This window comes from Eucalyptus grandis, chromosome 7 (genome assembly GCF_016545825.1).
Source record: "Eucalyptus grandis isolate ANBG69807.140 chromosome 7, ASM1654582v1, whole genome shotgun sequence".
Classification (NCBI taxonomy): Eukaryota; Viridiplantae; Streptophyta; class Magnoliopsida; order Myrtales; family Myrtaceae; genus Eucalyptus; species Eucalyptus grandis.
In genome coordinates this window covers 12,811,252-12,827,466 of record NC_052618.1, presented here as the reverse complement: position 1 = coordinate 12,827,466, position 16,215 = coordinate 12,811,252, and the positions used below count along the sequence as shown (strand labels likewise).

Genomic DNA, 16,215 nt, shown 5'->3' with positions numbered 1-16,215 from the left:
AAAGGAACCAAAACTTGTATAGAATCTGTAATTTTCAAGTGCCTCGGGTTCGACCCAAAAACAGAAGTACCGGAGGAGGTCGTCATTTATTGCGTTTAGTCTTCATATGAGGAGAACTTCATGAGACGAAATGCAAGTGTTGACTAGATGATTGATTCCTATTATTTTTAGTTTTTTTTTTATGTAGCTACGACATTGACTAAATATTGGGCTTTTTTTTTTTTTTTTTTTTTGACATATGACTAAATATAAAAATCTCAATCCTCCTCACTTTCCTCCTCCGTCTACGCTCTCTCCTCCGTCTCCACCCACATTGAACCCAACCTTCTCGCCTCCCTCCGCCGTCACCAATGGTGGAGTTGCCGGCGCCACGTCCAAGGCAACCATTTCCGGGCATCCAACCCTCTCCGTCGTCTTTGTGGTCTGCCCATTCATGACGCCGCTTGTCCATGGCCACTCTTCCCTAACATTTATGCGATTGTTTTTTCTTTCACTGTTTGACCTCCCAGTCCATGGCCGTCGGGATCTCAAACTCGCCGTCAAGGCTCATGGCCATGGATAAGCTGCGGTCGCCAGATCTGTCGAGGAGCCTCCTCGCGAGCCATGAACGAGCTAGGCTTGCGTCCATGGACGATACCAGATCCGGGAGGCACGACTCCACCCGGGATCTGGACGGGCAACGACCACGAGCAGCTGTGAGGATGGAGGGGTGGCTCAGCCATGGACGTGGCTGACCACGAGCCAACCGCAGGCGACGATGGAGGGGACAATGGCAGTCCATAAGCCGTCATTGCTCACGACGGGACTTCCAGATCTGCAACCATGGCTCTAGCGACAGCCGCTCGTCCATGGATGTGGGCGACGGTGGTCAACTTCTAGATCTGCAACTTCGTTGCTATGGATGGCCAGATTCGAGATCTGTAGGACGATGAGACGAACAAAACAGAGGAAGTCGGCCATGCTCGGCTTGGACATAACGGGGGTCAGCCTAATCAAGGTGCCAGTAACTCCGCCGTTGGTGACATCGAAGGAGGGGTGGAGGTCGGGCGGCTGTGGACGAAGGAGGAGCAAGAGAGGGTTGAAGAGAAGAACTTTTAATTTTTCTTCGCCGGAATCAACGCCCCGACTGAATCGACGCCGAAATCGCTTCCGCATCGGAGATCCACTTCGACCCGCCATAACCAACAAGCTCCGGTTCGCGTAATCACTCGGACCCATGGAAGCATGCGCACAGAGAGGAGGCGAGCTTCAGAGAAGCGATTCCGAAGCTTCCGATTCAACCATTGGACAGACGGGTCAATCGCCCCCCTAAAAAAAAAAAAAAACAGAAGGTAAGAGGATGAGGGGGAGGGGGAGGAAGAAGAGTTATTGTTACTTGACTCTGTAGATTTGGATTTGGTTCACTTTCTTTTTCCCCCCTCGTCGTTAAGAGGAGGATCAAGGTGAAACAAAATGACTCAGATCGAACATTTTTTAGAGGGTGGAGAAGTCTAAAACACTAAATAGACTTGGTCTAATTTCTTCTTTTTTTAATTTTTTTTCCTTTGTCCAGTGAGCGCACCGCAACTGATGGAGGCCAAGGCGGTGGTGTGGTTCATGTATAGAGATGCACCTTCACGGAGGAAAGAGAGAGAGGGAGCAGAGCCATACCAGGAAGAGGAGAGCAGAGCTTTCTAGTGATGGGCTGTTATTGAAGAGAAAAAGGAAGCAAAAATTTTAATGGCTCAACTGACAAGTGGGTCCGGCATTGCCACGTGTCAGTCTGCGGATGATTCAATACAAATCCTATGCAGTGTATTTAATGCACCTAATATTTTCGCTTCGGTGGTGGAGTTGGATAATTTATTCTGATTTTTAAAATTTTTATTTTAGCTAGGACATTGGCTAAATATTGTCATCTAGTTATGAAATAAGACCTGCAATGTCAGGACCGCCCACGGAATTGCTACTATTTATTATCCAGCTGTCCTTTTCTCTCTTTTATTTTTTTTCCTTTTTTTGCCATTTCTTTTTTGGAAAAAGCAATTTGCATTTTCTCTTGCCAAACATAGATTGTGCGCAGTATCACACTAATTATCACTCAATATGATAAACCAAAGTTAATATTTATTATATAATACAGGTGCGTAATTTGATAGGTTGTTGGAGTATAGCGATTCAAATATGATTTACAAACAAGGAAGGCGAACCACTTCATGCATATTGACCTTTTTTATTTTTATTTATTTTTATTATCAAGACCTAGCTCAAGCATTTATTAAGAAATGCAAAAGTTGGCTCCACTGATTATGGTATAATGAGCTGTAATAGTTAAGCAATTTGTGAAATTGGCTTTTACAATTATGAAGTTTTTTTTTTCCATTTTCTTTATGTTTAATAGAACAATGCTAGTTTGCTTCCACGCAAATAAATATGAAGGGACGATACTTAATATTTTTTCTGCTATTTTTAGATGCTATTCTATGTTTTCTGTTTTAGTTCTTTATAATTGAAATTGCAAAAAGTAAATGTTTTTATATGGTTATTGTGATAACTTTTTTAGGAACCTCGCTGATTAATTCTAAAGTACTGCATATGATATGATTTCATAAACTTACACCAATTTAACACTTCTAATAGGATATGGAGATGTACATATAATAGTAATATTTATTTGAGGATTAGAATATTTTTAATCTTCATCTTAAATATTAGAAGATTATGTATATAAATTGGCACAAGCACAAAATTTGCATCATACCGTGCATTGTCCAATACTACGAGAACAAGTCCCAATGAAACACCAAAGACACATTTATTTGAAAGACTAACCTGGGAAGTGAAAAATGAAGGGGTGCCGTGGTCATCCTCCATTTGAGATTGCCCAATCAAACTTTCCATCTTGGGGCAATGGGCAATTATCATCCTTTCTAATTTGGGGCATTCCAGCATTTGATTTTTTCCCAAGAGGAAACAAGTCAAATTGGGCAAGTATTCCATCGTCATCTGCTGGAGCTTTGGGAATGTAATCTTCTTCATTGCGCTTCCCTCTCCTTCTTCCTCTACGATCACTCCTTCCATTTGACTACACTCCTTTATTTCCATCCGTTCAAGATTGGCGAGGCACCGAGCCATCAATGGAGCGAAAGCATGTCCCAAGTTGCTGCAATTATATAGGATAAGAGTACCTCGAGAATTGAAGTGTATTGATTCTTGAAGATCTTTGTTCCATAGTTGCCTCAATTTTGGTAGATTGGCCAAGTTCAATTCCCGTAGCTTAGGCAGTACTCGAGTGCTTTCCACAGCCTCCAGCCCTTCCAAATCAAATATTTCTTCGAGCAACTTGCAATCGTGCACTTGCAAATAGCTCAAATTGTCTAAGACTAGCATCAATCTGTATGGAATAATGTTAATAAATGATGGACATTTATCTACCACCACTGATTTTAGTTGCCAAAACGACTTGATGGGATTAAGTTCGTTATGCCATTTTCCAATCAACCCAGGGAACTCAGATAGTAGCATTTTCTCTACTCCAGCAAACGTGCCCTATCAAAAAAATGCATCGTTAAGCATAAACTTCTAGCTAGCAAAAAGCTATTATTCATTTAGTGGTCAAAACCATCCAAATACATGGAATTTGGTAACTAGTGCGTACCATTTCTTCAAACATATTATGGATGGTGATGTTGAGGTTTCTTGCCCAAAACCACGCTTCCTTTGATACTTGAACTCTCTTTAACTTTGATGCCTCCATTGGTCCTTGAGAGAAAAATTTCATGTTGGGACATCTAGTCACAATGATATCTTCCAAGAGCGGGAACATCAAAGTGTATCCACCTGAGCTGAAACTTCTCAACCCTGTCAACCCATCAAGCTCCATATAATTCAATTGATTGAAAGCCACCACATGCCCCTCCCCACCGTTCTCATCATTAATGACTTCTGTCAATATTCTACAATTACTTATCTTCAATTTTGTGAGTGCCACCAAATTTTTAGCAATTGTCGGCGTGAACATTTTTGATAACCCATCACAATGTGACACATTTAGAGTCTGCAAATGTTGAATATATCTTGAAAAGGATAATATTACTTTCATCTCATGACTTGTGCCTTCTATGGCTTCCTCATTGCTGCTTGGGTCTTCTAGATAAGATTCACATACAACCAGCTCTTCCAAGTTGGTTAAACTCTCAACAAAGTGACATGTGGATATTGAAGACTCTTGAGAGAGATGACAAAGCTTAAGCAAACTAAGCTTGCAAAAGTATTCTCCATCATGAAAATGCCCATGCCATATCTCCATCCGTTTTGATAAATCCAATTCTAACTCTTGGAGATTAGGGAATGCGCCCTGAGAAAATAGTCAAATCTGAATTTAAAGCCAGCTTAGTTAAAAGAGCATTCATGTACTATGATATAAGTCCTACATGTTGCGCGCAATAGCTACATTTATAAAATGTTAAGTCTCAAATGATTCAAAAAAGGGAAATGTGCCTACATCAAATAAACATTATCAATAATCTTTTATCTTCAACTTGTATCCATATTTGAGCTTAAGTAACTCCTTACGTTCACGATTCTAAAGATAAATCCCTTGTGAAAATAACTTATGCATCAATTACAGTCACGTGTGCACAAATTTCAATGATTAATGTCAACAATAATGTCACATCTTTCCATTTTTAGCAAAACATCAGTAATTTTTATAGGACTCAAATTAGACAATACACTCGTACCATGCTAAGATCATGACACATGCCATGTGTTTCCATCTTTGTGACACTTAGGAGAGAGCTAAACCATCGGAATTAGCCTAAAACTTTATTAAAAGGGGATCATTAAAAATGCATTTGATACATTTGACAAGAATGTTCAATCAATAATTGAAGAACATGTGATGTTTCAATGTAGAAATATTTCTATAAATTGAAGGTGAGTCGTACAGTTTACATCTTCCTATGTAGAGCTACTTCTATGCGATGCTTGATTGTGACCTTAATCATCACTTCAAATATTCACCATCTAAGCAAAAGAAGTAATCTTCAATCATGCCTTTTCTATCAAGAATAAGGGCAGTTTATCAAGTGGCATCTCATTCTTAGAGTGCAATGCAAGTATCTCCACTTTGTCACAGCGATGCACCATCAAGGTCTTCAATGCCGGCCAATGGGAAGTATGTGATCCGGTGTAAAGGCACTTCAACTCTCCCAGATACTTAAGCTCGAGGGAGGTTAACATTGGGAATACAAACCTAGGAACTAGTCCTTCTTCATTCTCGATGATTTCTACAATGCCACATTCATTGATCTCCAACTTCTCAAGTTGGATTAGATCTCTAGCTACTGAGGTTGGAAACAAAGAGGTGAGGCTCTCACATCTTGAAACACTAATAGAACGTAGACATTGGAATTTAAATTGATGGTAGAGTTCCTTATCCCATATGCACTTTAGCTTTGGTAAACTTGATACCGTCAGTTCTTTTAATGGAAGAGGAATAGGATGTCCATCTAGATGATTCAATGTCTGAAGTTCAAAAACAACTTCAAGCAAACCACAACTTCTTGCATCCAAACTTTCCAGGCTCAAGAGCCGTCTTAGAATGAAAGAACGAAGTATGCTCACAAGCTTATTGCAGTCAACCACACAAAGGGTTTTTAGCTTGGGGAAAGAATCCGCAGCAATTTTATTATCCCATATCATCTCAATATTATCCAAGCTGTCGATATCTAATGCCTCCAATTTAGGAAATGCAACCTGCGATATTCGCTCACAGAATTGGTGATTGAATTAATCATGAACTTTCAAGATAGATGAGTGTCAAGATGTAAATTTCGAATTCATAAAATTGGTGATTTTGTCTTAAGTTGCACAAAGGGAAAAAAAGAATAAAGTAAAAAAAAAAGGGTAAAAAATGCCCATACTAATGTTGATGACTCTAGGACTATAAGGCTATTGGAATTACCGCAAACAAATCAAAAAGTAGGAATTCTGACTGGATTCTGTTAATAATGGAAAAATGGTAATTTGGATATGCTCCTCAACTATCACATAGTCACATTAGTCCCTCATAATCCTAAATTTAAATAAAATCACTCCCTCTCTTGAATTTAGTAAATTTCCCAAAATAATCAAATTACACTTTGTGCTTTTTTTGCTAGCCAAAGAATGAAATAGTTAGTGTACATAAGTTTTGTTAAATCACTTAGAGATGGTTATTTAAGTTATGATGAAATTATTCAATGAAATTGCAACACACTTAAAGAAGTCACTAAGTTGATCACTTTGGTCTTGTAGTTCATGTTAAAACTAAAAGGGGTGATTTCCGAAGCCCTAGTCCCTAGAGATCTTGCTCAGTTTAGCAACGGAGAGGGCTCAGATACCTTTCGCTGGTGCAACTAAGGGAGAGTAAAGATTTCTTCGATTAGGGGCAAAAAAAGAAGAAAAAAAGAGAGATCTTTTAAGAGCAAACGAAGTCAAGTGACTATCTTAAAGGCCTTTCATCTATAACCTCTTGAACCTTACTGCTCACTTTCCTCTCCATTGTTTTTTAAATTGCTTTCAATGTGCATGCGTGCAATGTTGATGGCGTACATGCGAGGTTACTGAGAGCCTTAAGTTTCCTATGAACATCAACAAGCTTTTAGAGATCCTATTTAGTAGTTGTATTACTCATTCATGCGCTTTGTGTGGGTAACATAAAGAAATATTTAACAATCTTTATTGGAAACTATTTCGGAGAAATTAAAATTCAAAAATTGCAACTCATACATGTTGGCAACTTTCAATTCTTATGTTTATATGCGACTCATTATCTTTAAAATATTTTTACCAAAGTACACTTTGTAACTTATTTAGTTAGTTCTTATGTTGGCTATGCTTTGTCTTTTGCATATTTAATACTTTTGTTATATACTATTTTGACATAACGTTAATCATGTACCTCTTGACTAAAGAGTGTAGTGTAGTATGATTTGCTGCAGTCCTGACTCAAGCTTCTTGTGAACCTGTCATCAGTTTTTCAACGGATGAAAACAATGTTGTCATTTGTATTGCAAGGATGAATATATCTACCAGAAGATATTTAGTGATAAAAACAAAAAATCAATCTTACACTTTTTGCGAGAGAAGCACTTCAAACTTTCCAAATAATTTAAGTTTAAGCTACTTAACATTGGGAATGCCAGAGTTTCTGATATTTCCAATCCAAACCCTTCTTCCTCCGCAATGATCGCCTCCATTTTCTTGCAAGAAGATACTTGTAGATCTCTCAATTGTGCGAGAGATTTAATCATGGTTGGGGAAAACAAAAACTCAATGTTATCCAACTCATTGACATGTAATGTCTCCAATTTCGAAAAGGCAACCTGCAATGTTAACTCATGGAATTGGTGATTCAGTTAAATCATGAATTCAGGAACTTCGAAAATGTTAATATATATGTGTGCCAAGAAGAGAGGGGCATTATTAAGTTGCACAAAAGGGGAATAAAAGGAATAAAAAAAAATGAGTAACAAAATCTCCATACTAGTGCGTCGCTAAACAATATAACGAATCTTTCCCCAATCTTTACTCGAAAAATGATTGCGGACATTAATTTGATTAGTGAGCGAGTTTTATTCCTTCTGAAGAATAACTTACAATGCAAAGCCTCATTTAGTTAGTTCTTATGTTGGCTATGTTTTGTCTTTTGCATATTTAATACTTTTGTTATATATAATATTTTGACATAACGTTAATCATGTACCTCTTAACTGAAGAGTGTAGTGCAGTCTGATTCGATGCGATCCTTACTCCGAGCTTCCCGTGATCCTGACATCAGTTTTTCAATGGATGAAAAGAATGTTGCCATTTGTATTGCAAGGATGAATATATCTACAAGAAGATATTTAGTGATAAAAACAAAAAATCAATCTTACACTTTTTGCGAGAGAAGCACATGAAACTTTTCAAATTATTTAAGTTTAAGCCAGTTAGCATTGGGAATGCCAGAAATATTTCCAATCCAAACCCTTCTTCCTCCGCAATGATCTCCTCCATCTTCTTGCAAGAAGATACTTGTAAATCTCTCAGTTGTGCGAGAGATTTAATCATGGATGGGGAAAACAAAAACTCAACATTATCCAAGCCATTGACTCCTAATGTCTCCAATTTCGAAAAGGCAACCTGCAATGTTCACTCATGCAGTTGATGATTCAGTTAAATCACGAATTCAGGAGCTTCCAAAATGTTAATATATACGTGTGCCAAGAAGAGAGGGGCATTCTTAAGTTGCACAAAAGGCGAAAAAAAGAAAACAAAAAGAGTAAGAAAATCTTCATACTAGTGTCGTTGCAAAATAATATAACGAATCTTTCCCCAATCTTTACTTGGAAAATGATTTTGGACATTAATGTGATTAGTGAGCGAGTTTTATTCCTTGTAAAGAATAACTTACAATGAAAAGCCTTATTTAGTTAGTTCTTATGTTGGTTATGCTTTGTCTTTTGCATATTTAATACTTTTGTTATATGTAATATTTTGACATAACGTTAATCACGTACCTCTTGATTGAAGAGTGTAGTGCAGTATGATTTGATGCAGTCTTGACTTCGAGCTTCTTGTGAACCTAACATCAGTTTTTCAATGGATGAAAAGAATGTTGCCATTTGTATTGCAAGTATGAATATATCGACAAGAAGATATTTAGTGATAAAAAGAAAAAATCAATATTACACTTTCTGCGAGAGAAGCACATCAAAGTTTCCAAATAATTTAAATTTAAGCTAGTTAACATTGGGAATGCCAGAGTTTCTAATATTTCCAATCCAAGCCCTTCTTCCTCCGCAATGATCACCTCCATCTTCTTGCAAGAAGATACTCGTAGATCTCTCAGTTGTGCGAGAGATTTAATCATCGATGGGGAAAACAAAAACTCGACGTTATCCAAGCCATTGACTCCTAATGTCTCCAATTTCGAAAAGGCAACCTGCAATGTTCACTCATGGAATTGGCGATTCATTTAAATCATGAATTCTGGAACTTCCAAAATGTTAATATATACGTGTGCCAAGAAGAGAGGGGCATTATTAAGTTGCACAAAAGGGGAAAAAAGGAATAAAAAAAAGGAGTAAGAAAATCTCCATCCTAGTGTCGTGGCTAAACAATATAACGAATCTTTCCCCAATCTTTACTCGAAAAATGATTGCGGACATTAATTTGATTAGTGAGCGAGTTTTATTACTTTTGAAGAATAACTTACAATGGATAGCCTTATTTAGTTAGTTCTTATGTTGGCTATGCTTTGTCATTTGCATATTTAATACTTTTGTTATATATAATATTTTGACATAACGTTAATCATGTACCTCTTGACTGAAGAGTGTAGTGCAGTATGATTTGATGCGATCCTGACTCCGAGCTTCCCGTGATCCTGACATCAGTTTTTCAATGGATGAAAAGAATGTTGCCATTTGTATTGCAAGGATGAATATATCTACAAGAAGATATTTAGTGATAAAAACAAAAATCAATCTTACACTTTTTAAGCAGAGAAGCACATGAAACTTTTCAAATTATTTAAGTTTAAGCCGTAAGCATTGGGAATGCCAGAAATATTTCCAATCCAAACCCTTCTTCCTCCACAATGATCTCCTCCATCTTCTTGCAAGAAGATACTAGTAAATCTCTCAGTTGTGGAAGAGATTTAATCATGGATGGGGAAAACAAAAACTCGACATTATCCAAGCCATTGACTCCTAATGTCTCCAATTTCGAAAAGGCAACTTGCAATGTTCACTCATGGAATTGATGATTCAGTTAAATCCCGAATTTAGGAGCGTCCAAAATGTTAATATGTACGTGTGCCAAGAAGAGAGGGGCATTCTTAAGTTGCACAAAAGGGGAAAAAAGAAAAAAAAAGGAGTAAGAAAATCTCCATACTAGTGTCGTTGCAAAACCATATAATGAATCTTTCCCGAATATTTACTTGGAAAATGATTGGGGACATTAATTTGATTAGTGAGCGAGTTTTATTCCTTCTAAAGAATAACTTACAATGAAAAGCCTTATTTAGTTAGTTCTTATGTTGGCTATGTTTTATCTTTTGCATATTTAATATAGTTGTTATATGTAATATTTTGACATAACGTTAATCATGTACCTCTTGACTGAAGAGTGTAGTGCAGCTTGATTTGATGCAGTCTTGACTCCGAGCTTCTCGTGAACCCGACATCAGTTTTTCAATGGATTTAAAGAATGTTGCCATTTGTATTGCAAGGATGAATATATCTACAATAAGATATTTAGTGATAAAAACAAAAAATCAATCTTACACTTTTTGTGAGAGAAGCACATGAAACTTTCCAAATAATTTAATTTTAAGCTAGTTAACATTGGGAATGCCAGAGTTTCTGGTATTTCCAATCCAAACCCTTCTTCCTCTGCAATGATCGCCTCCATCTTCTTGCAAGAAGATACTCGTAGATCTCTCAGTTTTGCGAGAGATTTAATCATGGATGGGGAAAACAAAAACTCGACGTTATCCAAGCCATTGACTCCTAGTGTCTCCAATTTCGAAAAGGCAACCTGCAATGTTCACTCATGGAATTGGCTATTCAGTTAAATCACGAATTCAGGAACTTCCAAAATGTTAATATATATGTGTGCCAAGAAGAGAGGGGCATTATTAAGTTGCACAAAAGGGGAAAAAAGGAATAAAAAAAATGGGAGTAAGAAAATCTCCATACTAGTGTCGTTGCTAAACAATATAACGAATCTTTCCCCAATCTTTACTCGAAAAATGATTGCGGACATTAATTTGATTAGTGAGCGAGTTTTATTCCTTCTGAAGAATAACTTACAATGGAAAGCCTTATTTAGTTAGTTCTTATGTTGGCTATGCTTTGTCATTTGCATATTTAATACTTTTGTTATATATAATATTTTGACATAACGTTAATCATGTACCTCTTGACTGAAGAGTGTAGTGCAGTATGATTTGATGCAATCCTGACTCCGAGCTTCTCGTGAACCTGTCATCAGTTTTTCAATGGATGAAAACAATGTTGTCATTTGTATTGCAAGGATGAATATATCTACCAAAAGATATTTAGTGATAAAAAGAAAAATCAATCTTACACTTTTTGCGAGAGAAGCACATCAAACTTTTCAAATTATTTAAGTTTAAGCTAGTTAACATTGGGAATGCCAGAAATATTTCCAATCCAAACCCTTCTTCCTCCGCAATGATCTCCTCCATCTTCTTGCAAGAAGATACTAGTAAATCTCTCAGTTGTGCAAGAGATTTAATCATGGATGGGGAAAACAAAAACTCGACATTATCCAAGCCATTGACTCCTAATGTCTCCAATTTCAAAAATGCAACCTGCAATGTTCACTCATGGAATTGATGATTCAGTTAAATCCCGAATTTAGGAACTTCCAAAATGTTAATAATACGTGTGCCAAGAAGAGAGGGGCATTCTTAAGTTGCACAAAAGGGGAAAAAAAGAAAAAAAAGGAGTAAAAAAATCTCCATACTAGTGTCGTTGCTAAACAATCTAACGAATCTTTCCCCAATCTTTACTTGGAAAATGATTGGGGACATTAAGGTGATTAGTGAGCGAGTTTTATTCCTTCTAAAGAATAACTTACAATGAAAAGCCTTATTTAGTTAGTTCTTATGTTGGCTATGCTTTGTCTTTTGCATATTTAATACTTTTGTTATATGTAATATTTTGACATAACGTTAATCACGTACCTCTTGACTGAAGAGTGTAGTGCAGTATGATTTGATGCAATCTTGACTCCGAGCTTCTCGTGAACCTGACATCAGTTTTTCAATGGATGAAAGGAATGTTGCCATTTGTATTGTAAGGATGAATATATCTACAAGAAGATATTTAGTGATAAAAAGAAAAAATCAATCTTACACTTTTTGCAAGAGAAGTACATGAAACTTCGCAAATTATTTAAGTTTAAGCTAGTTAACAATGGGAATGTCAGAGTTTATGATATTTCCAATCCCAACCATTCTTCCTCCGCAATGATCGCCTCCATCTTCTTGCAAGAAAATACTCGTAGATCTCTTAGTTGTGTGAGAGATTTAATCATGGTTGGGGAAAACAAAAACTCGATGTTATCCAACTCATCGACATCTAATGTCTCCAATTTCGAAAAGGCAACCTGCAATGTTCACTCATGGAATTGCTGATTCAGTTAAATCACGAATTCAGGAACTTCCAAAATGTTAATATATACGTGTGCCAAGAAGAGAGGGGCATTATTAAGTTACACAAAGGGGAAAAAAAGGAATAAAAAAAAGGAGTAAGAAAATCTCCATACTAGTGTCGTTGCTAAACGATATAACAAATCTTTCCTTGATCTTTACTCGGAAAATGATTGCGGACATTAATTTGATTAGTGAGCGAGTGTTATTCCTTCTGAAGAATAATTTACCATGGAAAGCCTTATTTAGTTAGTTCTTATGTTGGCTATGCTTTGTCTTTTGCATGTTTAATACTTTTGTTATATATAATATTTTGACATAATGTTAATCATGTACCTCTTGACTGAAGAGTGTAGTGCAGTATGATTTGATGTGGTCCTGACTCCGAGCTTCTCGTGAACCTGTCATCAGTTTTTCAATGGATCAAAACAATGTTGCCATTTGTATTGGAAAGATGAATATATCTATAAGAAGATATTTAGTGATAAAAAGAAAAAATCAATCTTACACTTTTTGCGAGAGAAGCACATCAAACTTTTCAAATTATTTAAGTTTAAGCTAGTTAACATTGGGAATGCCAGAAATATTTCCAATCCAAACCCTTCTTCCTCCGCAATGATCGCCTCCATCTTCTTGCAAGAAGATACTTGTAGATCTCTCAGTTGTGCGAGAGATTTAATCATGGATGTGGAAAACAAAAACTCGACATTATCCAAGCCATTGACTCCTAATGTCTCCAATTTTGAAAAGGCAACTTGTAATGTTCACTCATGGAATTGGTGATTAAGTTAAATCACGAATTCAGGAACTTCCAAAATGTTAATATATACGTGTGCCAAGAAGAGGGGAAAAAAGAATAAAACAAAAAATAGGAGTAAGAAAATCTCTATACTAGTGTCGTTGCTAAATAGTGTAATGAATCTTTCCCCGATCTTTACTTGGAAAATGATTGTGGACATTAATTTGATTAGTGAGCGAGTTTTTATTTCTTCTAAAGAATAACTTACAATGGAAAGCCTTATTTTCTTTTCTCATTTTAATTTTTGGCAAAGAGTAACTAGTCTTCTTCAAAAGTTTACCGCTTCGACTTGAGAAAATCCTTTCTTCCTCAACATTACTCAAAATCTCCCATCGACCTTGCCATGACCCGTTGCTCCCATCTATTACAACAAGTTTAACTTCTGTGTGTTTCTTTGTTCGACTACTGTCATCCTCGACAATCCAACCTTCCACTGCTACTTTCGTCGGCTCCACCTCTTTACAACGTTGGAAGAGATTTATTACAGTTATTAGAAATGTTTCATTATAATCCCATAGATTTATGCGGCCCTAGTTTCTACGCCCACAATGAGAAGGCATCAAGGCGAGAGTAAAATTCTTTAACAAAGATTTATAACCCATATAAAATAGCCATGCACTTTTCCTTAATCGGACAATTATTTATCGTTAGTTTTTTTTTTTTTTGGTCAGTCCTATTCTATTCCTACTCTAACTCTCACTCTCAGACTTTTGCCCTACCTTATTGCAGAGTGTGGGAGTCGAAACCCACTCTTGAAACTAATTTGTCCCCACCCCAACCCCCCTGAGAAGGTGGGGATTCGACCCCCACCTCCCCCTTCCAAGTTGGAAGGGTGGCTACTGGGGTAAACCCCAGTGGTTATCCTTAGTTCACTTAACTTCTTTTAATGTTTATAAATTGCTATCAATAACCAATTTAACAGGATATTAAACACATTTAGTTAAAGGCTAAATGTGAAGACATTTAGTTAAAGCATTTGGTATTTAGATTTGTAAATTGCCATGGAGAGAGATTGCAATGACCACATATGGTCCCACAAGACTGACCCGCATAACGCACGTGGCGTGCCTCCATCTAGGGACCTAAAAAGTTAAGCCCACGATGGGGTGAGACAATGTCTCAGCGAGTTATCGCCCTAAACCCCTATTAAGAAGGAAATACACCTAAATGCAGTCTACACACACAGCCAATGAGACTCACCTTGCCTCAGTTCCTTCCTACACATCAATCTAGTTTATATCACAGATATGGGCAGTAATAACACTCAACAATTGGAACGCCTCAACTTATATCTCAATCAAACATTGGGATCCTAATTATTAAGCCGAATCGTTATGACATGTCCCATACCATGTCACATAATTTTATCCCATCATCTGGCGTGTTTATCTCAATCATTTGAGCGTGTTCCCATTTATTTATGGCTCAACGGACATGGCCAACTCCCCAGTTGGCAATCATCCGAACTCTTGCCGAACATCCGTGTGGCACCCCTCGACGTCCCCGATCCAATAGGGTCGCCATAGCTGCCAATTTTTTTTTTATCTTTTACATAAAGGGTTTAAAGGAGGACCAAGGTCCTTAGGCATTTTTTTTTTTGAAAATGGTCCTAGCGCAACTTATTAGCGGAAGCATAATTGAGTCTCACCATCTCTCCCTCTAATAACCATAATACAATGCACACCAACTACACATCATATGAAAAGATGAAGCCGAGTCACTTTTATTTATATATTTTCATGATGGATTTCTCGGGTCGGTACAACCAAAAAGAAAAGCCAAGATTTTTCAACTATACTTGGCCACATCCCAAAAGAGATCTCGAACCCTATATCGGTCACGTGTCATCCCCCATCTACAAGTGTCGGCTACTTTAAAAAAGAAACGTCAGTTCTCTACTCCTCACACGGCCATCACACCCATCCTGGCACATCGGGCGGTGGCGGTGGCAACATCCCCCGAATCACTCCATCTTAGCGGACGTGGACCGAAAAAAACTCCTGGATGATCAGGCCCCTAGCCAGGGCCACATCATACATGACCAGCACACGAACTCGTACACACGTCAGACCAGGGATGGTAACGCAATCAATCTCTGAACACTCGACCTCCATATCAGAAGGAAGGTCGTAAAAGGTACCCCGCGTGACCGGAGGGAGCGGCATCTTTCTAATATGAAATGTTGGTCCCCAAAGGGGTGAGTACAGCCACTCAGCAGGTAAAAGATCCATTAACTACTCGATGCATCACACAATACAATCACAACATCATAGTAGGGTACATATCTTTCATGCATTCAAGCATAACTTACCTTGCAGCCATGCATATGTCATCGCACCATATGTGCATACATCATCATGCACTCATCACCAAGCATTCATATAGATACCATCATGCCATAGGTGCATATACAACCATGCACTCATACACATCATATCATACAGCCATGCATACATGTCACCATACCATGCATGATTCAATTTCCACTTTTTAACTTTCAATTTGCACTTTTTATCTTTCAATTTGATCACCACATCTTTCTTTCCCGGGATCAGTAATTGCATCCCACATTTTATCACTCACACCCCAACCTGGCATCGCGAGAAACCTCCGGCACACACCACCGGGCATCTGGGCACCCCCACATTCCGGGCATCTCGTATCCCAACTGGCATCACGAGGCATTCCCCGGGCACAAACCTCCGAGGCTTCCGGCACCCAACCATTCCGGGCATCTCGAAACTCCCGAGGACATCCGGGCATGTATTGTAATACAACCGGGCATCCTGACACTCCCAGGGCATTGTCAACTCTCCTCCAACAGTTTTCTCATTCATCATCATTCATATTCATAATTTTTATGTCTCAAAATCAACATGGCACATGATGTGATGGCAACAAAGTCAATTTCAGCCTTTGATTCTATATGTAATGCCAAGAATCATCACATGTGCAGCAAGATTTGATCACTTAAATCAATATAATTCATGGGGCTCATCCAAAACAGAATAGTCATAAATTACAGCATTTTGAAATTCGCTCAATCCAACTTGCACAGTTTTAGAAAATATTTTATTTAAATGCCCAAATGACTTTAAAAAATTATGAAATTCAAACATGTGATAGTCAGGACATAAAGGCAGACATTTCGTGAAGAAAACTGCACCAAAAGACTCTCATATCATGCGGTATAGACCGAACATCACAACACCATTACCATAACCAC

The 16,215-nt window shown here is 37.7% G+C and overlaps 1 protein-coding gene across 1 annotated transcript; it reads right to left on the bottom strand.

Moving 5' to 3' along the window:
• Nucleotides 1-828: 828 nt before the first annotated feature.
• Nucleotides 829-12,939, bottom strand: LOC120295855. Its single transcript, XM_039317453.1, has 6 exons — nucleotides 12,699-12,939; nucleotides 12,527-12,591; nucleotides 5,038-5,739; nucleotides 3,638-4,336; nucleotides 2,812-3,528; nucleotides 829-1,050 (listed from the first exon to the last, which is right to left on the bottom strand). Exons 1-6 carry the CDS (start codon nucleotides 12,871-12,873, stop codon nucleotides 829-831), a joined length of 2,580 nt encoding a protein of 859 aa, XP_039173387.1. The 5' UTR covers nucleotides 12,874-12,939.
• Nucleotides 12,940-16,215: the final 3,276 nt, after the last annotated feature.

Excerpts from the sequence above, each read along its gene's own strand:
- LOC120295855 (XM_039317453.1), bottom strand. The coding sequence starts at position 12,873 with ATGATTAAATCTCTCGCACAACTGAGAGATCTACAAGTATCTTCTTGC. Across the intron at positions 5,740-12,526 it reads CTACACTCTTCAGTCAAGAG|GTTGCATTTCCTAAATTGGA; the intron begins GTACATGATTAA and ends CGAATATCGCAG. Across the intron at positions 1,051-2,811 it reads CTTCATTTTTCACTTCCCAG|CCGCCCGACCTCCACCCCTC; the intron begins GTTAGTCTTTCA and ends CTTCGTCCACAG.